At 50.6% G+C, this 22,425-nt stretch overlaps 1 protein-coding gene across 1 annotated transcript in view; it reads right to left on the reverse strand.

The window, feature by feature from the left end:
• Window positions 1–22,425, reverse strand: part of BBS2 (Bardet-Biedl syndrome 2) — a 1,290,628-nt gene that overhangs the window by 887,190 nt on the left and 381,013 nt on the right. Inside the window, exon 7 of the mRNA XM_069640291.1 lies at window positions 22,269–22,373. Within this exon, the coding sequence (XP_069496392.1) occupies window positions 22,269–22,373 (105 nt within the window). The remainder of the gene's footprint in view (window positions 1–22,268; window positions 22,374–22,425) is intronic.

Below are 22,425 nucleotides of genomic sequence, written 5' to 3' on the forward strand. Positions count from 1 at the left end.
GGGAGGCGACGACGGAAAATCCTCGTCGTATGCCTCGTCGTCCGTACCCGTCGCTGCCGTGTCAGTCCCCGTATCATCCCCTCGGGTGGACGGGGAGGAGGGCTGGAAGGGGCGCGACGGTTGAAAAGGAGGTGGTGGATGGATCCTTCTTTTCTTGGTAGGGGGAACACCAGAAGGTCCCGGTTCTGGATCCCCCGACGGGAGAGGTTCCTCCGTCGGTAACGGTAGCCTCGTCCTTATCTCGGAGCATAAGGACTGTATGGCCAACAAAATGGCCGCCGAGTTGTCTTGCGGCGCTGGCAGAGGGGAATCCGACGGGCGAGCAGGGGCCCCGTCGGTATCCTCGACGATGTCGTCGTCGTCACCTGCGTCGGGGTCCATTCCGACGGGCTGGCCTTCTTCCACGCCTAGGCCGTGGCTTAAGACCTCGATCAGCTCCTCTTCTGAGGTTGAGGCCGAATCTCCGACGACGCCCTGCCCCCCCTTCTTCTTCCCCACGGAGGGTTTCACGGGGGTCCTATCGATGGGCACAAAGGAAGACTCCCTCCGAGGAGGCAGGGAGATTCTGGGCCCTGAGGTCGCCACCACTGGTGCAGCCACCACAGGCTGAGCCAGGGCCGCCGCGACCGTTTCGATAGAGGGCTTGGTCGGATGGATCAAGGCCTTCACCACCTTAGGTGCGCTCACCGCCTTATCCTTGAGGGAGGGGGCACTGCCACGCTCCTCCTCTGCCTTAGAGCTCGACCGGGGCCTCTCCAGGAGCTTCGCCGGGTGCTCGGCCTTCCTCTTACCCGACCCAGAGCGTTGGCTCGTGGTTGATGGTGCCGGGGAGGGTGCGCCCTGCCTGGCGCCCGTAGAGCCCGACCGTTCGGCGCTCCCGGTGCCAGCGGACTCGCGGTGCTTGGCCTTATGTTGGGCCCCCGTCGCCGGGGCGCCCTCAAAGGTCTTAGAAGACCGCTCGGATTTCTTCTTCTTCTCGCCAGACGGGCTCTTACCCTCCAGCCAGTTGGCGAGACGTTGATGGCGGTCCTTCATGGTCCGTTCCGACATGTTGCCGCAAAACGCACAGTCCTTCTCCACGTGCGTCTTGTCCTCATGAAGGCAGTAAAGGCAGAAAGAGTGTTCGTCCTCCTTGAAGACGTTCTGCAGCTGGCATCCAGGGCAGACCCTGAACAGCTTTCCGGGCGTCGAGCTTCCCTTCTCCTGGGCCATCTCCGAGACCGGGCCTGAGAAGCTTCTGGATTCCTCCGAAGTGTAGCTCGACGAAATCTTCACCCTTGAGGGGCACAGATGAATCCGACACGGGTCCCCGTTGATCGGATGTAGGATCGGTGGAGCTTGAGGCTCTTTGACCGAAAGAATCGAAGTTTTTTGTGAAAAAAGCGCGAAAAATAGCACTAACGCTCGAGAGCAATAGCACGAGGATCCCAACACATGAACGTGCGGTAAAAATCTGAAGATGGCTGCCAGAGGCGGTGCTTAGGTAGAGGGCAGTCATTGGCTGTGGTCAGTATGACGCAGAGACCAGTGATTGGTTATTACTACGAAAGACAGATCAGAAACGAAACTGATACTGGTTTTTTCTTTACCGAGGATTCCCAGCCTGACGACGGGGAATATTCATGAGCATGTGAATCCATGCCAGACCCCATGCTGGAGAAACAAAGTTCCAGTTTGCAGTGCTGTCAGTGTTCAGTTTCAATGCAAAAGAAAAAAATTCCAACTCAAACATCATTACTTATTGACCATAGTTTTGCTTCACTATTGGATTCCTGGAGAATGCATTCCTTCTCCATGTACTTGGTTCTCAATGTCCTCACAGTGCCCGGGAATGTCACCCTCGCGCAGGTCTTCTTCCGATTGGTTTCTGGGTGTACAATCTTCAGGGAAGACACCAGGAGGTATTGTTTCCTTCTCCTGAGGTCTCATGGCTTCACAGTTCACATGGGCTGGGCAGAATGACTCCCTTTCACCGTCATGGCCACAGGCCCCAGAACACAAAAACCACACCATTTAGTGATGGGGGGCAATGGGACACTTGACTCACTTATGTCCCTTTGGGACCCATAAACACAGGGGCCCTGGCCGGACTCAGTCCTGGCGCCTTTGGTGCCAGGCTCATATAGAGACGTGAGCAGGAACACTTTATTTCAGTGCAGGACTGCTTTTATTTTACAAGACCTTTCCAGGAGCTGAAAGCCTTTATTCCAGAGAACATCCTCATGTGCTGACTCATCGGGTGTGGCAGGGTGTGGCAGGCAGGCTGAACCTGGTGGGCGTGGCTTCAGAAGCCCAGCTTTATAAGCTGCTCCATCCTTAAGGCTGGTGCTTCGCATTACTGTGCACTCGCGTGCAATGTGACGCTCACCGCCGCTTGGACCAGTTTACTTAACTTTGAAACCAGACGTTCTCCTGCATACTCACCTCCAGGAAACCGGTGCTTCATCGCTTCATCTGCAGACTCATCTCCTGACATCCAGTGATCTTGATCCCGACGCCGCAGCACTGCACTCCACATCCACAAACTCAGACCCTGTGAAGAAGAAAGACACGGTTAGAACATCCGACCTAGGGCCGCACCGCATTTGAACCCGCGTGCCCCCTAGTTAACAACTTACCAGCTACTGTACCGCTGCAGCTTCGTTCCTCATTCCCTCCCCTATTCTCCACGCAGGAGCAGTCCCGAGGAGCATCACCTATTACCACCAGTCACTACATAACCGCAGAGGGCGAAGTCGGACCCGAGCGACCTCACCCCCGGGAGGGCTGCAACCATGCCCCAACGCCTCCGCAGAGACCAGGTGAGCGCAATATTCCCCAAGACTTTCACAATTCAATATTACCAGGGGGAATACCTCCCTTCCCCCTTTTAGTTTTGCACTTCAAAAGTTCACAATTCACATGAGCTCCCAATCTTATGGGTGCAAGTCCCAGACCAGTATATTCCTCTGGACGTGGTGCAGTAGTCCTGGTTCACCATCCTGCCAGGTACTGTGGCTATGAAAATGACTTCGGTTACTCTTCATAGAAGGATGCAGATTCCAGACTCGTGGGATTTTCTCCTCTCAGTGTTGCAGTTCCTTTTCGCTAGGGGTCTTAGCTTTTCCCCCAGGGGCTTCCCTTTTACTGAAGTATTGTGGCTCTGCCATCTAGCAGTGCCCTCCGATACCCCTTCCAACCACCCTGGTAGCCCTGGTACCTTTAGGGTCCCTACCGTCTCAGCCCAGTCGATCTAGGGGCGCTCCATCTTCTGTTCCAGACTCCTATAGGCTTCTCCGCTCTTCTGGCGTGTTGAAGCGATTCTGCAGCACTTGCAGATTCTCAGAGAGCTTGTCTTCCCGACTGCCAAGTCCTTCTGCTTGGCTTGCCTGGACATTCGCTGCTCTGCTTCGCCAGATGGTCCTTCCACATCGGACCAGGTAACAGCCTCTCTGCCTGCCCGGTAAGCTTTCCTGTAGCGGCTTCTGTTTTCTGCCAAGTTGAGCATTCCCCACACTTGCGGTTACCCCCAGGGAAGGCAGCTCTCTCGTTTCTGGTTTCCCACTTCAGTTTTGAGTGGGTTCTGCCCAATCAGGTTTCGGGAAAAACTAGACTCTTCATTCGTGTTGGCATGAGTGTTCTTTATGCTTCTGCACTTTTTCCTGTCTCAGTGTTGATCTTTGGGTATTCCAGTGAGTATATTGATCTCCGTACTCAAGGGATACAGATCATTGGTGGTCTGGCAAAATATATTGGAACACTAGTAAAAGTGTTGGTGGAAAGGATGTAGGAAGGCTATGGAGATACCATGTTCTCCCCAGGTCATCACTAATCCCACAGGGGGCTTCCCTCCCCATGAGATCCACCCGCTGAGTACTGCCATCAGGGGGACTTTCAGGTAGCAGCCTCACCTCACTGGCCTCATGGGAAGGGGCTCGGGCCCTAGGGGAGAAGTGACAACATCCGGTGATTCGTCACATCCCGCACATTTGACGGGTCCCCAGGGTCCCCTGCAACTGCCAGCACTGGTGCATTCCCACTCAGACAGCTCCCTGAGGAGATTATATAGTCACAGAACACACACAATGGAGTGCCACAGACCAATTTAATACTGTTCAAAAGTCCCCAAAGATACAAGAAGATCCAGTCAATTTCCAAGAGGAACTCTAGGTCATCATAGACTGTTTGTGTCTCTTGTGTGCAGATCTAAACCAATTGCTGCAAGCAACTCTTCCTACTGACACTTTTACTTTGCTATAACAGAGCTGCAACTGGCCAGAAGAGGACCCTCCCACTGCTGGGTTGAAATCTTTGATAGACTAGTACAGATGATTATCAATCTATCCCCGAAAGCCTGAACGGGCAAAAATGAATGACTGTAAGCAGGCAAAGGTTGAAAATCATGCGGACTATCTTGTTTTGAACAGAATTCTGGAATCATTGATGCAGCAGTCGTAGCGCCCTAGGCTGTGGTGTCGCTATTTGTTATGGGGTTACAGTCTAAGGTGGCGATAGGGATAAGATCTGTCCTCAAAAGGTTGGGAGGGAAAGAATTTGACTGAGGTTCTGCTCGCTGAGCAACATTTCCAGGACAACCTAGAAAGACAAAGAGTATGGAGGCGAGGCTTCTAGCACAACAGATTCAGCAGTTAGAGCCTCCCCAGGGAAGTGGAGGGTTCTGCTCTATGCCAGGGGGCAGCGGGCAGGGATAAGACAAGATGGGGCTGTGGGTGCTTTTCAGACATGAACTGGGCCAGAGTAATGAGAGATATCATGAAAATGCTTACAGGGACCATTGTACCTACTGTAAAGAGTTTGACTGGAAATCTGAATGTCCGAATCATCCTCGGTATGACGGTTGAGGCAGGCAGCCTACTGCACAGATTTGGTTGGCTGTGCCCCCACCTCCACCCCCACCGACTGCTCATTAGGATTGCCATAGAGTCCCAGAACTGTTGCAACACTCATACTGCTTGATCCAGCTGCTCCCTATGTTAATTGTGCTATTGCTGGTCAAAAGGTTTCTTGTTTGGTTGACCCCGGAGCATCAAGTCTAGCTCTACAGGTCTCTGAATTTCTGCATATTGTGCACTCTGATGAAATTGTCAATACTGTTGGTATTGGAGGTACTGAGCTGTTCCATTTACTGTTCCCCAATGGCACATCCCTGCCAACAGAGAACATGAGGTTTTGGCTGTGCTACAGGAGATTCCCCATTTGAACCCTGGTGACCGAGCCAACGGTATACCGTCGTTTCATCGACAGTCGTTTTTACGACTGTCTTTTTTACAAGTACATAATTACGAAAAAGGTCATCGAAAGTTTGGGGGAGGAGTAGGAAAGGGCAGATAAGAGGTTGGGGAATAGTTAAAAAATAGGTGGGGGAATGAGGGCTCACGGGTGGAACAGGGAATGTTGGATCGAGTTCCAGTTAAAATAGTGGTCTACTCATGCAAATCTAACCGGTTACATGCTCAATGCCGAGCCAGTCAAGAACGCCATGAACCAGCCAAACCTCCGCCACGTGGACCCCAGTATCCCATAACTAGGCTTGCAGAAGTATTTGCCCCGTGAGAGTCCCTGCTTGAACAGGGCATTATTGTGCTCACACCAAGCCCCCGATGTTGCCCATCAAGAAGCCAGGTAACTAGGTAATACTGCTGTCCTGCCAGCCTTTCCAGTCATTCCCAAATCTAGCCACCATCCACAGTCCTGTATCCCAGCATCAGCCACCTATTTTACTGTTGTAGATTGGTGTTCAGCATTTTCCCTCTGTTCCAATCCCCCTGAAAGTCAGTATCTGTTTGCCTTTACTTATAAATCCACTCAGTACATGTTCACATGTCTTCTGATGGGGTACGTAGAGAACCTCACCTTGTTTTCTCAAATCCTGAAGGATCTTTGCTCTGCAGTGTTTCCCGGAGGGTCCACGCTGGTGCAGTGTGTGGATGATCTGCTAAAAGACTGCCCCTTGTGAGAAACCAAAGGGTGTCTCGCCTACTAATCCCCGGGGATCTCTCAGGGGGCCAGGGAACGGCCATCGCCTTTAGATCCAGACCCTGGGGGTGGACCAGTGCGGGAGGATCACCTGCGTGAGGGGTCTTCGGGGAGTGGGGATGAGGCAACCGATGGGGAGACACGGTATCCCCCCCTTTAACACCTTAACCCCATCATACCAGGTAGGATATCTTGAGACTTCATCTACCCCCAGCCCCTTCCCTACACATACACTTCACACGGACTGTGCGCTCTGGGGAAAGTCAGACACGCACCCGAGTATTACTTTGGGCATGTCCCGCTAATCGGGTCAGGCAAAGTCAGGCACTTGACTTTAATCCCATATATCTGAAAGCCATTAGCTCTCCCCACACGGATAAAAGGCGGAACATAGAGAGACTCTCTGAGCAAGGCGCAACACAGGAAGGAGCAGATCTTCCGTGGCGAAGGCGAACCCACAGGAGCGGAACGACGGATTGAGGTATGAGAGAAATGGTTAGGGAAACCCAGAAGATCCCTGCAGGAGGTCGTTGCCTCCAAAGAGCCGTGAAAGATACACAGAGAGGGCCAAATCCCAGCCAAGAAGTCTGCATTATGTTTCAAGGATGACAACAACCCTCCCGGGTGAATGACAGAGTAGAGGAGGCAAGGCCAAGCCTGTGGTATTAACCTTGACTCGTGAATGAAAGCCACAAAGACAAGAAAGAAACGCACACAGCAGGTGAGTTAGCGAACGATATGAAAGTCTGGTGTGTGTTGAAGTTACAACGGTATATCTCACAATTGAAGGCTGCACGTGTGCTGATGAGGCACAAAAAAAGAAGGCAGACCTGTGGTGAACTTTAAATTACTGATAACTATGAAGCCAGTGATACAGAATAGTGGAGTGATCCGGCGACAGGAAATAGCCCACTCGAAAGTCTCTGCGAAAAATGCGATATCTTGTTATAAACCAGCAAAGTGAGCGGACTCTGAAATGCGTAATGGTCAAGATTAACCCCAGCGAAAGGGGAAGTTAAAAGGTGATTACTTTAAGAAAAACATTTCTATGAACATTTGTGCTTATGGTGCTGAACTACTAAGACCAAGAGACACTGGGGCAAATAACACAAGAGTGTGAGCTGAAGGGTCCTGCGAAGGTATATGGAAAAGACTTGCACATTTGAAAGTCTTTGACATCAGTGAAAGCTCCGAGCCCAACTGAGGGGGACCTGGAACATGAAATAAGTTAGGGGAAGGGACCCCTAACAAATGTGAATAAAGCTTGGGAAAGGGAACCCCTGCAAGTGCTGTGATTGCGAGGTCTGAGCCCGGCTAAGCGAGCCTGTGTGAAATGTTAAAGCTTTGAGTGTTCCAAGCCTGACGGATTGAGACCCACGTGAACCTTTTGTTGAACTGGAATAAGTGACTTTAACGTGGAAGGCCAGGCGGCTCTCGATCCACGTTTTGTACTGCCTTTGTTTTGAGAACCTGAGCCAGAGTGTCATACTGTCTACGGGGGCCGCCTTACTCCGTGCGCTCCAACCTGGGGAGGAGAGCTGACTTAGCCATCTTGAGCCTTGATGTTATAACACCGATTTTCTTTAGCATAAATATTCCCCTTTTTGTATGAGATAGGACAGGCATTAGGTTTTGTTAGTATAGGCATTTTTGATTTGACAAAGATTGACTAGGACTGTGTTTTCTTTATTGTTTGATGGTAGAGACTACTCCCATCATAGCTATAAGGCAAAGTAGGAGTTTTTCCAAACCCCAAAAATTGAATAAAGGTTTTGAAACTTGTACCTCTTATGTCAGTGTCATACTTGTGATACTATGCCTCCGTTACATCCTTCTTAGAAGCATGCAAGCATGACTTCACTCTGTTGACAACTCTTGCTGAAAAGGGTCACAAGGCATCTAAAGATAAGCTACAGCTGAGATTTCAGCTGGAAAAAGACACCTGTCCCAGGATCATATTGTGGGGATCCAGAAAGTTTGGAAAACACCAGACCAAAAAGCAAATGAGAGGGTTCCTCGGAATGGCCAGTTACTGCAGATAGTATGCCACTATAGTTAAGCCTCTCCAGACCCTCACACATGCTTCAACCCCAGAACCCCTGTCATGGTCCCAGGATGCTGAAGATGCCTTTCTCAACATAAAGCAAGCGCTCACAACAGCCAAAATTTTGGGTCTGCATGATTATGATAAGCCATTTGTGTTGTATTGTGAGGAGTGTAATCGATTTGCCCAAGAAGTGTTAACACAGTTGCATGGTGATAAGCATCGGCCCGTGTCATACCACAGTTTAGCCCTAGACCCAGTAACAGCAGGACTCCCAGCTTGCCTGTGGGCTGTTGGTTCATGGTCACACTGTCACAGTCTGTTACCCACTCTGTGCTGACCCTTCTGCTTAAGAGAAAGCCGCAACAAGCACCCAATTCTGCCTCACCAAATATGAGCAACTGCTCATCTCTGCTGCTAATGTATCATTTAACTGCTGGCCTGTCTTGAACACCGCAATTAACAACCCAGGACAGGGAACCGCTTGATTGCTTAGTGGTTGTCGAAACACCCCATCCTGATTTGTTAGATGTCCCATGGCAGAACCCTGACCTGATAATCTTTGTGGACAGTTCATGTCTGTGTAGCCAGGGGACAGGAAAACTTGTCTCTTGTTATCAGTGTGCACACCCCACTCGGTCCTCGAGGCTTACCGGTTGCCAACTACCAAGTCTGCCCAGGTCATAGAATTTGTTGCCCCCACCCGAGTGTGTACGCTGGCACGGGGTAGATCAGCCACGGTTTAAACCGACTCCAGGTACACTCGCGGTGTCGTGCACGATTTCGGTGTCCTATGAATGCAGCATGGTTCCTGGACATCCACTGGTACCCCTATATGGAATGGAAAATCTTGTCAGCCCCAATTCCATATGCTACTGCTCCCATCTAAACTGACCATTGTTAAGTGCAAGGGACACAACCTTATTCAGTCCTTCACAGTCCAAGGAAATACCCTAGCAGACAATTCAGCTTGTTTGGCAGCCTTAAATGGGGTCCTGGCTCCTAATGAAACTTTGTTTGTTTTGCAGTCCAACAGTCACCAATTGTCTCCCTTTCCAGCCTCAAGATAAAGCGCGGCCGCCTCGTGGAACCCAAGGTACTCCTTCATACCTGGCCAGTGGGGCCCACAGCATTGCCCACTCTGGTAAAAATGCCATGATCACTACAGTGAACTGAAACTGGGTTGCACCTGGTTCCCACTTCAGTAGCACAGTGTTATTGTGAAAGATATGCCAAATGTCTAGCTCATAATGTCGGGTGAGCGGTGAAGGCATGTCCAGTACCGGAGGGTCCCTTCTTAAACGTGCAGAGAGATTTCCTGCAGCTCACACGTGCATTAAGTTTTCATATTGTTTAGTGATTGTCAAGGGCCTCATTTAAGGTTTGGGAGTATTCCTGCGGTAAATCTGCCAGAATACCACCAAATTAATTTAACTGTTACTGCCACTTGGTCTGGTGGAATTACCACTGAATTTCAAGAGATGGTATGGCAGTGTTAGTCCTAATTTATGGAGTCTATAGGAGGTCCTGGGGATTTCGGCAGAATTATCGCTGTTGGTAATTCAGCCGATTTATGACGGTAAGGCGTGGGAATTACCACCCGCATTTTGCTGGAATGTTTTCCTCTGCCTCACTGCTAGGCCTACAGTACGGCAGTGCGCAAATGCAGCAATAACAGAGTTACCTCCATTTTATACCACACCGCCATACTTGTAATGAGGCCCAATGTGTTATCAGGGTGGGTAGAAGCCTACCCTTGCAGGAGGGCGGATGCTGTCACAGTTGCAAAGAAATTGCTTACTGAACTCCTACCTCGATTTGACAGTAACCGGGGTACCTGCTTTACTGGTCAAATCGTTAAAGTGTGTAAGGTGCTAGGAATCTTGGTGTAGTTTCACCGAGTACCACCCCCAGTTGAGCGGTTTTGTAGAACACCAAAATGGCGACCTTAAATTAAGGTTGTCCAAAGTGTGTGAGGAGACTTGTTTGAAAGGGCAACAGACATTGCCCCTAGTGTTTGCCATGCACAATAACCCCTAGCGCAAGCACGGTCTTCCCGCACATGAGATTCTTACAGGATGCCCCATGCAAGTGGGAACTGCTCCTGTGCAGCTCCACGCCTCCTGAATATGCACAGAGAAGATGAAACTGTTCTGGTGTCAGGGCTGGGGGTCTGTCTGCTTGTGGCATGAGTGCAGGGGGGACTCGAAGTCAAACAGATGTCTAAAACAATGACATTGCAAAATGCTTAACCCTTATTGAAGGCTTCTCTGCCCTCATTGTATGAAAAACGTGCACAGGACCAAACTACCCAGCAGCCTCAGGGCCAAGAACTACAATAAACAGAGCAAGTTGAGAGTAGCACGTTCGCATGCATGCGCATTAAGCAAAGCACAGGGCTTGTGCTCGAGAATCCGTCCAGGCAAGACACATCCTGAGCAGCTCCGGCCACGGGGAAACACACACGAGGAGCCACGCCCCACAGGATCTCCATCCCTGCCTCTTGCTTAAACCAGATAAGTGCTGCAGCACTTCCTGAGAGTGGGAACACAGGGGAACATGCACAGGGGGCCCAGCTCTGATGTCCCTCCCCATTCACAAACTCTTCCTAAACCTCTACTCGGCTACCCTCTGTTCCTGTACCTATCCAACCAACGTTCCCGAACCCTCACTCCCTGCTAGGGTTGCACCAAAACCACAGTGGCGGTGGTTGTTTCATGCCACTTCTACACCTTGAAGCCGTGGACCGTGTCAGAATCACAAGCCCACGTGTTTTCAGGCACCAGAGTGGCACGACCCGGGTGAGCCATGAAGGACCTCACCAAAGCCCAGCAGGAGCTGCAAGCCAAGCCGCGGCCATGAGGCAGGACTATGCTACTTTAGCTACCCAGGTACACAGCCTAACTGCACAGAAAGCTCCATTACCCAGTGGCACCTCTTCCACTCCTGTCCCAGTGCAAGTGCAGTTAACACCAGACCTGGTAGTCCCCTTGGCTCCACCTGAACGATATGCAGGGGATCCACAGAAGTACCAAACGTTTCTCACCCAGTGTTGCCTACATTTCCTAACCAGACCCACAGCATTCAGGTCCATTCAGGCCAGAACGGCCTTTGTAATTTCCTACTTGAGCGTAGATGTAGCGGCATGGGCGAATCTCCTGGTGCAAAGGGATGACAGGATTTTGTACAATTGGGAAGGATTTCTCGAGGAGCTCGGGAAAATATTCAATTGACAGGCTGCAGAGATATGTAAAGACAAGGATTTGCTAAGGTTGCGTCAAGGCAACAAGGAGTTAATAACATATGTTACTCAGTTCAACCGTTTGGTGGCCAAGGTCGACTGGCCCAGGGAAAAGAGAATGTCCCTCTTTTACCAAGGCCTGCGAGATGACCTGAAAGATCTGATAACGCAGGTAGACCATCAACCCTGTGACTGCCCAGCCATGAAATATTTGTCTCTACACTTGGATCACCGGCAGGTGGAACGGTGGGGTGACAGGAAGTGGGGGAAGCCACGCCCAATCGCTAGGTTAGACCAATCTCAGCCTCCACGAACCCCTGAGAAACAAGGCAAGGATGAACCCATGCAAATCGTGTAAGCCCAGGGTCCGCTCACTAAGGATGAGAAGGAGCGGCAACAGAAAGAGGGCCTATGCATGTATTGCGGAATCACAATTTCATCCGGGAATTCCCCTCCAAACATAAGACGCATGGAAACGCCTGAACTCAGCAGTTGTAGGGGTCAGACAGTCGAGCCAGGAAGTTACAGGCTATGCCAATTACACACCGCATATCACTTTGTTCTGACAACAGAAGGTCCAGGTCGCTATGCTCTTAGATTCTGGAGCCACAGGAAATTGTATTGACATCGCATATGCGACAAACATAGGAGTGTTTTTGTGTTCTAAAGGGAAACCAGAAGCTGTGCAAGCAGTGGATGGCACTACGTTGAGTTCCGGTCCCATAACTCATTGCACCCAGATCTTGACGTTGCATTGCGGGATGGACCATTTTGAGGAGATCTGTTTCGATCTCATTGCAGCACCAGTTTGGTGTTATTCTAGGGCTTCCTTGGCTCCACAAACATGACCCCCCAGATACAATGGTCAAAGGGAACAGTTAGTCTGACTTCACAATACTGCCTAACGCATTGCGCTAATCCAGGACCGGAGCATTCAGTGTCTGGGGCTGAGACACCCACACCCGAGTCACCAGTCTTGTTGGAAACACCAGACCTCAGTGGTTTGCCACAAGAGTACCAGGATTTCCGAGATGTGTTCAGCAAGCAGGCGGTGGAAACGCTACCGCCCCACTGGCCATTCTATTGCCGCATACATTTGGAGCTTGGTGTGGTGCTACTTTGCAGCCGCATATATGCCCTGATGGAGGCAGAAACAGAACACTTGGGTGAATACATAGACACTAATCTCCGCAGCGGGTTCATCAGGGATTCCAGCTCTCCGGTTTCATCGGCTCCACCGGAAATCAACGTACATACATTGACTACTGTGGGGTTAACCGTATTACCATTAAAAACTGCTATCCACTTCCCTTGATACCAGTCCAATTGGATCAGTTGCATGATGCGTCAGTGTACACGAAGTTTGACATCAAAGGTGCTTACCACCCTAGTGCGGGTGTGTGCTGGGGACGAGTGGAAAACGGCTTTTAGGACAAAGGTTGGCCTTTATGAGTATCAGGGAATGCCGTTTTGCCTCTGCAACGCGCCCGCTGCTTTCCAGCACTTCCTGGGTGAAGTCCTTTGTGAATACCTAGATGTGTTCGCCGTAGTGTAGATCGATGGTATTTTGATATACTCCCAGAATATGTAACACCACATAAAACATGTGAGAGCAGTGCTCCAACGATTAAGAGATCACAACCTGTTCGCCAAACTAGAAAAATGCGAGTTTCATCGCACTACGGTGGAGTTCCTCGGGTATTTTCTGACCCTGTGTGGGGTGCAAATGGATCAACGGAAAATACAGGCTATCTTGGACTGGCCGGCCCCTACCTCAGTGAAGGGCGTACAATCCTTCTTATGGTTTGCCAACTTTAATCGCCGTTTTATAAAAAACGTCTCTGATCTGGTTACACCAATCACTGCCTTACTCAGGAAGGGGCGTACATTCCTTTGGGACAGATTGGCTGAGCACGGGTTCCAACAACTCAAGGTCGCTTTTACCTCGGCTCCAGTCCTTGGACACCGAGATCTGGCTCAACCATTTGTGGTAGAAACCGATGCGTCCAGCAACGCGCTGAGTGCGGTTCTTTCCCAGAGAGATCCTCAGACCTGCTTGTTAATGCCAGTAACCCACCATTTGTGCAAACTGCTCCCTGTGGAGGATAATTACACCATAGCAGACTGTGAGCTTTTAGCGGTCAAATTCGCATTTGAGGAATGGAGACACTACTTCCTAGGGGCTCGTCATATTGTCACGGTCATGACCACTGTAATGTACAGTTCATTATAACGGCTAAGACTCTCAGCCCTCGATAACTCAGCTGGGTGTTATTCTTCACAGACTTCAGTTTTCTTATCACGTACCCACCTGGGACAGACAACAGAAAGGCAGACATATTGGGCCTCATTACGAGTTGCCCGGAAAATCCGGCTCAATTACCGGCATGGCGGGAAGTGCGTGTCCGTGCACTCAAGAACCCGCTAACAGCAGCCGATCACGAGTGCGCGAGCACGCGCGTCCCCCCATGCCGGTAGTGGAAAAACCGCCATCCCGGTAACGGCCCACCAACCCCTCTATACCGGCATTGTGGCTTGCGTCCACTCCGTAACCGCCTTCAATGAACCACTAAAAACCGGCATGGTAACTCTGGCACGGAATCACCGTGTTCGCAAAACCGGACCCGGAAATTACGTCATCGCGCAGGAACGGGAAATGGGCCGGCAGCCATCTTTAAAAACACAATCCATTGCAATCCTCCACAACCACCACTCCTCCCGTGTCGTTGTGTGTCAGAATAGCATCATCATGTCCAAGGCCAGCAGGAAATCCACATAGAGGAAGAGGAAGCAGCGTTTCTCGGACGCTGAGCTCACCATGCTCGCCAACACCCTGGAAGAGCATGCTGACATAATCCGCAGCACAGACCTAAAGCATGCGGCCCAAACCCGCAAAAAAGAGGTCTGGCTTGAGGTCGCTCAGAGGGTGTCAGCAGTGGGGAGCGCCCCAAGGAGTGTGCGTGACTGCCGGAAGCGCTGGGACGACCTCCGCCTCCGTGTCCGGAGGATCCTGTCGGAGAACCGGAATGCCGCAATGGCGACAGGCGGTGGCCCACACTCCCCAGTCAAATTGATGCCATGGGAGAAGACGGCAAGTTGTTTCATCGACCCTGAATCCATTGAGGGGATCGGAGATCAGGAGGCCGGCGCAGCAATCACCACAGAGGAAGGTGAGTGTACCATCACAACCACGTATTACGACACATGATGTGGCCCAACTGATGGGGAAGTTAGAGTGGGCAAGGTGATGCATCAACATATCCATAGAATTATCATTGTCACTCCCTGCACCACATGGACGCTGAGTGACGACCCCAATCCCAACAGAGGTGCCACATGACCCAACCATGCCCATGCACCCACCACACAGAGACCAAACTAATGCTACCCCACCAGCCATGCATTGATTCCCCACATACCTAAAGCAACAACCCAGAAATGAAATGATGGCTGAATGCATGAACATATCCCACCGCAATTCATCATAGCTTCCATTTGACAACATCACTCATGACCTGCATCTCTTCTATCCCCCATGCACCGATGATGAAGGTGGACCACTGGACAGGGGTGCAAGCACGTCCAGTGCACGCAAGGGGACCAGGGCCACCACAACCCACCAGGCCAAGGAAATGACATCTGCCAAAGCCAGTGTGCCACGCAAGGCACCAACCCCGCAGGGGACACCTGCACCCACTGTACAACAACAGAGAACCACAACAGTGGGAGCCGTGCCGCCAGCCACCAGGGACGTTGTGTCCACAGAGGTGGAAGATGATGCAGATTTGACGTCTGGCACACCCACCACAAGCCACATTGCCAGCCCCCAACCTCTTGCGGAGTCTGAGTGCCTCAATGATCCCTGACTACATGACTCCGACCTCGGGGAATCAGACTATGCGCTGTTTGAGGACAGTGCCCTGGACGAGGGCTCCGCGCAGGCGCCTTCCACCACCCTGCCAGCCACCACCCTGCCAGCCGCCACCTTGCCAGCCGCCACCTTGCCAGCCGCCACCTTGCCAGCCACCACTCTGCAAGCCACCACTCTGCCTTCCTCCACCCTGCCAGCCACCACCCTGCCAGCCACCACTCTGCATTCCTCCACCCGGCCAGCAACCAGCACACTTGCGGACGACACCTCGTTGGAGTCCCGCCTGACAAGGGTAGAGGCCCGGCAGGAGTCCATGCTCCAAATCATGCACCAGCAGGTAGAAGCAGGGAAAGAGGCCATGAGTGCCATTGTAACGGCTATTGCAGCCAATACTGCTGCAGTGCGTGCCTTCAGGGAGTGCATGGGGTCACTGGGGTCACTGACAGAGGCCCTCCTTGCAGGTAACGCTCAGATGCAGGGGCCACACCTTGCCACAGACAGTGGATTGACAATAGATACTTCCGCAACAACTACCCCTACCACCTCGTCGCAATCCAGTCCAGTGCGTCTGATGAGGAGGAGCGCACGACGGTCGGCCATGGCACCCCCCGGACCAAAACTTCCGAAGAAGTGAATGCACGGACAATGGCATTGTGGAGAACCACATTGTGGAAGGGAGCACTGTTCGTTGCACATATGGGGACACTTTGCATCTGTGGGGTGGGAGAGGGAGTTCACAGGGGTGTTTTGAGGGTTTGTGGGGTGGGTGAGGGAGTTCACAGGGGTGTTTTGAGGGTTTGTGGGGTGGGAGAGGGAGTTCACAGGGGTGTTTTGAGGGTATTATGTCCGCCACATCACGTTTGATTGAAATACACCGTAGTGTGCAAGCATATCCTTGTTTGGACTTCATTCTTTTCAGACATGTGCATTCATTTTGTTTGGTGTACAGTGGGCCAATTGGGAACATCAAGGTGTGCATGTCCTGATTCAGTGTGTCGTAGACACATTACTCACATCGTCCATGCGTTCTATGGATTGTGTATATTTTGCATTGGCGTACAGCATGTCTATCCCGTGCAGCACGTACTGGCAGGGGGACTCCTTCGCCTCTGTCTCCATCCTCACCTGTGAATGTCAGGTGGCAGTGTTACATTCCTTCAGACGCACATATTGTGCAGCATGACACAGGCCATGGTGATCTGTGCCACCTTCTCCGGCCTATATAGGAGTGCCCCACCAGATCTGCTGAGGCAGCGGAACTGCCCCTTCAACAGGCCAAAGGTCTGCTCAATCACAACACAGGTACGGGTGTGCACACGATTGTACTCCTCCTCATGGATGTTCTGCGGGTTACGCACAGGCGTGAGTAGCCACGGCCTCAAGGGATATCCTCCATCACCTGCAAGCAGATTCAAATAGGTGTGTGTCACTCTGAACTGCCACATTCAGGCAGCACAGTCATGGCGGCAGCTATTTGGTGTGGCCATGCACATGTCCCTGTAAGCATGAAAAAATGTTATCTAGGTGCAATCCATACTGTCATGAGGTGTGGTAGTCTGGATGGCGTTCAATAGATGATGCAGGCTGTAATCATGCATGCTGAGGCAGATATGCTGTGGTAGTGCAACAATGTTTTGACTCCAATTCATGCTGTTCATTATTTACTATGCATGGTCACACTGCCCACATTGCCACACTTGCCATCCTGTTCATTCATTTCATGCATTGCTTGCCATCACCAGGGTGGCCTGGTTGTGCCTCTTACTTGTTCTCATCGATATGCATTATTTGTGATATGTGGCCCAGTGAAGTGTCATGTACCGTTTGGCTGGGTCAGGTGAGGAGTGTTTAGCTCTGCATTAATTCTCCACTCACTGGCTATTGCCACCCAGGTGTACAATTAACCCCCCCTTTCCCACCCTGGTGAAGCATCCCCCCCTTTCCCACCCTGGTGAAGCATCCCCCCCTTCCCACCCGGGTGCAGTAGCCCCCCCCCTTCTGCATCCGCACACATGAGTACCCCACAGCATGGCCATGGCCCTGTTGTGCAACTCACCGCCAGCCAGGCACGTGGTCCGGCATGTTGCTCCATGTGACGGGGTAGCGTGGAGTTGCGCAGTACCATGGCATCATGTGTGGATCCAGGAAATCGGGCGCAGAAATGGGTGATGATCTTGGTGGAGTCACATACCATTTGCACATTGATGGAGTGGTATTGCCTGCGATTGCGGTACACCGCCTCTATGGCATGGGGGACTACCAATTCCACATGGGTGCAGTCGATGGCACCAACACAATTGGGCATGCCTGCCAGTGCATGGAAGCCTACTTTGGTTTCGGCTATCTCCTGGGCAGTCCGTGGTAGGGATATGTGGGTGCTTGCGTGCTTCAGGAAGGCATCCAGCACTTGGTTCAGCATGCGTGAGAATAGTGGTTGTGAAATGCCATGCAGCTGGCCCACTGTGTGTTGGTAGGTGCCTGTGGCCAGGAAGTGTAGCACAGACACCACCTTTAGTAGTGGGGGGATGGAAGTGCGTATTTGTATGTGGCTGGCAATGTCGTTCTGTATCATGTCCACTATGGTGGTGATGGTGTCACGGTCCAACCGGTACAGGGTGTGGATCTGCTCAGCGGTTAGGTTGAATGGGCTGGGTCTGGTGCGAGGGATTGGTGGCTGCCTACGAGGCGCTGGTGGCTGCGCTGGTGGTTATTGCTGGCCCTGTCTCACCCTCCTTCTCCTCCTGCGTCTCCTCTGTGCTGCCTGTTCTTGCTGCTGTAGTTGTTGTTGTTGTTGTAGTTGTAGCAGTATAGGCATGTCCTCCTGCGCCATGATTGCAAATGCTAGTGGTAGCATTTTGGTGTAGGAAGGGGTGTGGTGTGTAGGTGTGCTCCTTTTGTACTTGGCCACTCTACATTGCCTACACCTGTGGGGGGGTTGTGGTGTGTGGGTGTGCTCAGTTCATACTGGCACAGCCTCCTTTGACTCCACCTGTAGGGATTGTGTGCACCTGTGGCAGCTGCCTTGTATCTTGGTTGCTGTTTGCGGGTGGTCCGCAATGCCCGTTTTGCCGGCATCATGCAGCCCATTATTACCGGGTTCGCGATGCCGGTATTTGCATGTTTGCGTGGGTTGTAATTAGCACCTATTACCGGCATGCCGGTATTTCCTGCCTGAAGAGGCGCGTGTACGCGCCTATGCCGCTATTTGCGGCACAGTAAATACCGGCGCCGTTAATACCGGGTTTGTGGGTCAGAATGCTACGGAACGTTAAATGATGCCGGTATTTACATACCAGCATCATTTTCCCTTACCGGCATACCTCGTAATGAGGCCCATTGTCTCGATATCCGGATACGGAAGAGAAAGGGACCAGTGATCCACGTCATATCATTCCGGCTGCTCAGATTGTGGGAGCTATAGGTAAACCAAATGTATTCGAAGATGTGCAAAAGGCCATGTCAACCCATGAGTTGCAGGACGGTTGTGCTAAAGACACGCAACACATGCTGGTAGATGGGCTCCCATACCACATTGAAGCCCTGTATTTTCCCACAGAAAAACTGAGAAAGGAGATTATGCATTGGTGCCATAACTCCTCGTTGGCTGGACATCCTGGGATTGCCAAAACCCAGAAGCTGGTGGGGCGACATTTTTGGTGGCCCACCTTGCATCGGGACGTCCGACTCTTTGGGCCTCATTACGAGTGTGCCGGTCCGGTAACAACGATGCTGTTAAGCGTACCGGCACCGTTGTTACCGGATTGGCACACTCCTTCTGCGAGCGGCTGCCATCCCGCCCGCCAGGTCAGATTTTGACGGAAGCACCGGCACTGTTGCACAGGGTACCGGTGCGTCCGTCCTCCCCATTGAGTCCTATTGAACTCAATGGGAAAGGGTAGTAACATTTTCCGGCGCCTGACTTCACAGACCGCTGGGGCTGTAATGCCCTGGTGATTCCGTGAAGTCAGGCGCCGGAACAAATGACAACTCAGGCTGCAGCCTGCCAGTTTTACAGGCATGGCTACCGCCGGAGTTGTATGAGGCCCTATGTATTCGACTGCGAAACATGTAGCAGGCACAAGGCCAGTCACCAGAAGCCCACAGGGCTACTCCAACCATTACCCACCCCACCAGCTACTTGGCACAGTCATAATGAACCTTATTGTGAATTTGCCCACCACCGTTCAAAAGTACACCTCCATGCTAGTTAGTGGTAAAACAAGCAATGGTAAAGCATCATGACGATCTGAAATAAGAATAAATCAAGCACCACTGTAGAGCTGAAACAGTGGCATCGTGCATATGAAGAAGAACCAAATAAGGTGCGTCGGTTGCGTGACCTGTAATGGGTGGATCGTGTGGTCCGACAACTGCGCCTACACCAAGTAGACCTACCAATGGAAAAGCCACTTAAAATACTTGCAAAAAAGCTTGTGATTGAATATAAAGGAAATCCTATATAAACTGATATTAAGGAACTGAACTTAGTGAAATTGGTGAAAGATAACCAAACCAGAAGAGCTGGAAGGTATCCCAAGGAATTGAGTTTTTGGAAATGTTGAAAGGCTTGAAAGCTTGGGGAAGGGAACCCCTTTTTGCACTGTGAACTGTCTTGAACCTTGGGGAAGGGAAACCTTTTACAAGCCTAGAGCAAGAAGAAGCTCTGAACTGTTATTTGAACACTTTTTATTTTGGTGCCGACATCCCTACATATTGTATACAAATAGATGTGAGGGCAAGCATAGGTTTTGGACACAGACAGACATTTACTTTGGAATTCCTGGCATAGACTAACCTTAATTTCATTTAGTTAGAGAAATCCCACCTTAGCATAGGGGAAGTTAGGCCTTTTTCCAACCTTCTTTTCTGTTGAATAAAAGTTTATAGACCAAAACTTTAATTCAGTTGTCTACTTCCATGATACCTTCACACAGGGCAATCAAACGAACTGGACCTGGACGGCATGAACCATCCACTTGGGCTGTCATTAACGAATGGTGGTAGACCTGCATAAGAAAAAGGGATGGGGCTTGCACCCCCTTTGTGTCCTCTGTTTGCAACACCTTCCAGGTTGGAAGAATGGGGGAAGATTGGCCAGGGGAACCAGTGTTGAGGGATGACCAACGGGGAGAAAGAGGCAAGCATACAAGGAACTATGAGAGGCAGGAAGTTGTGGATTCTTTGGGTGAGGTCAGCGGAAGCAGAGGTGGTCCAAGAGACCAGTCGGGGGAAGGATGGTGCAGAGGAGCATGCAGGAGGATTTTTGTAGTGGGAATAATGCAAGGAGACGCATAGACGTTAAGGGAATAACCGGGGATTTATTCACAGGTTAAAATGGAAATATGTATGTAAGTATCGAGCCCAGTCAGTCTCTTCGCCCTTCGCTCTGTCGCTTTCCAACTGTCGGTCTTGTATTCCTCCTGGAATCTCCAGCACACCTCAGCGGGCCGAGACTCGGAAGTGACGTGGCACAGATGTCACTACACATCCTCTACTCTTCACAGACTAACTGAAATAACTATTCACAGATGAATTTGATTAACTATGTACAGTCCAACTTCCACAAATACCCCATCAAATGTTTGCATCTCCGTTAGGTTCTCCCCGACCTCGACTGGTGAGAATTCCCAGACCTCGACTGGTGAGAATCCCAGCTGTATGATCAGGCAAGGAAAATGTACTTCTGCGTTGTTCACCCACTTCCGCCTACCCTTCCTGGGTACATTCTTTATCTCACTGAAACTTCCGGGCAAGATTCTTTCCCTCATCAGAATTCTCTCTCTCTTCTCTCCATTCTCCTCACGAAAGACACTCTCTCCATGTTCCACACTCTCCCATCATCCAACCTGACAACATGTTTAAACACTTCTTTCATTACATTTGGCTTGGACCACTTACAATACCCATCTAAGAGCAGGAGGAAGTTTGATCCTCATTGTATCTCCTATAGTGGGAAGAGTGTCCCTCCTAGTCCCAGCACAACCATGTGCTTTTTTTTATTTCTCAACGGACTACGCCTGATGTTACTCACAACGTTCTCCAACTTGCTCCCCATCACAGTGTCCTTCCCCATCCAGGCTAGCACAAGCATGGTATTGGCTTGCCGACCTCTACTAAGTTGGATGTGGGAAGAGCCAAACATGTTTCAACCGCAACTCTGCAGACACACACGGAACCCCGTACTACAGTGGCTATCTAGCCGATCCTATGCAGGACCAGCATCTATAACTATCCCTTGGCACACCACCTCCTTACTCAAGGACCCACACCAACTGCCCACTACGCCTTGATAAAGACTTCGGTTGAAACACGTGTGGGATCTTCTCACATCCCACTAGCACTGCACGTGCTAGGAAAACCATCACTTGAATCAAAAATAAAACATTAACTTGTTAAACAAGATAAGGTGTATTGACCCTCTTATTTAACAAACCCTACCAGCGTGTCACTATCATCCTGCACCATTACCAACAAGGTTTGCCCACCCACTTATATATACTTAGGGAACAGAACATCGCATAAGCAATAGAAGCAGCATGAAGGAGAGTGAGGATTACGGTGGGTAGAGAGGGAGGAAGGACAATGGAGAGAGAAGAGGGCCAGTAGTAGATAGAATCAGGGAAAGGAACCACAGGGTGTCCAAGGAACAATGAGGATGAAGCCCAGTCTGTTTGCCAGGCACACATCATTCCCATGGAAAAAACAGTTGGTTAGGAACCTATAGAAAGTTCATAAAAAAAAGGGTGAGATCGCCCCTTCCTAGTTTAGACAGATAGGGAAGGCTATTAGGCCCACAAATAATAAAAAATCTAAAAAATCCATTGAACTGTTTTCTGCGAGTTGGTGTTTCATTCGGGTCGTCTGTGACACCTCCGAGTTTAAACATGCTACTATTTTCCAGTTCCAAAAAGCCATGGTTTGATCCTTCACTTCCTCAAAACTTTTACCCCATTTCACATTCACTTCCTTTCTGCAATCATCTACAGATAATTGCGGATTTAAAGCTATGTAAAATACAATATAATCCTTTACACTTCCCTTTATCCCTTGGAAATAATCCAGCTATAAATAATATAATGATCAGAACTTGAATCCATCACAAGTATTGAACATACTGCAGCTCAAGACACACTTACCTTTATCCTCCAGTAGCGTGTTGTTCTGTCATAAACACCCACAGTACCATTTGAGAGGGCGTAGCCAAAGCGACTGCCATACATTGAGCAAAGGGAGGTGATTGTCTGCATGTTAAATAAGTAGACATTTTAGTCAAAAACGAGAAGAGCAATCAAT

This window comes from Ambystoma mexicanum, chromosome 1q (genome assembly GCF_040938575.1).
Source record: "Ambystoma mexicanum isolate Mex_15411 chromosome 1q, UKY_AmexF1_1, whole genome shotgun sequence".
NCBI classification, from domain to species: Eukaryota; Metazoa; Chordata; class Amphibia; order Caudata; family Ambystomatidae; genus Ambystoma; species Ambystoma mexicanum.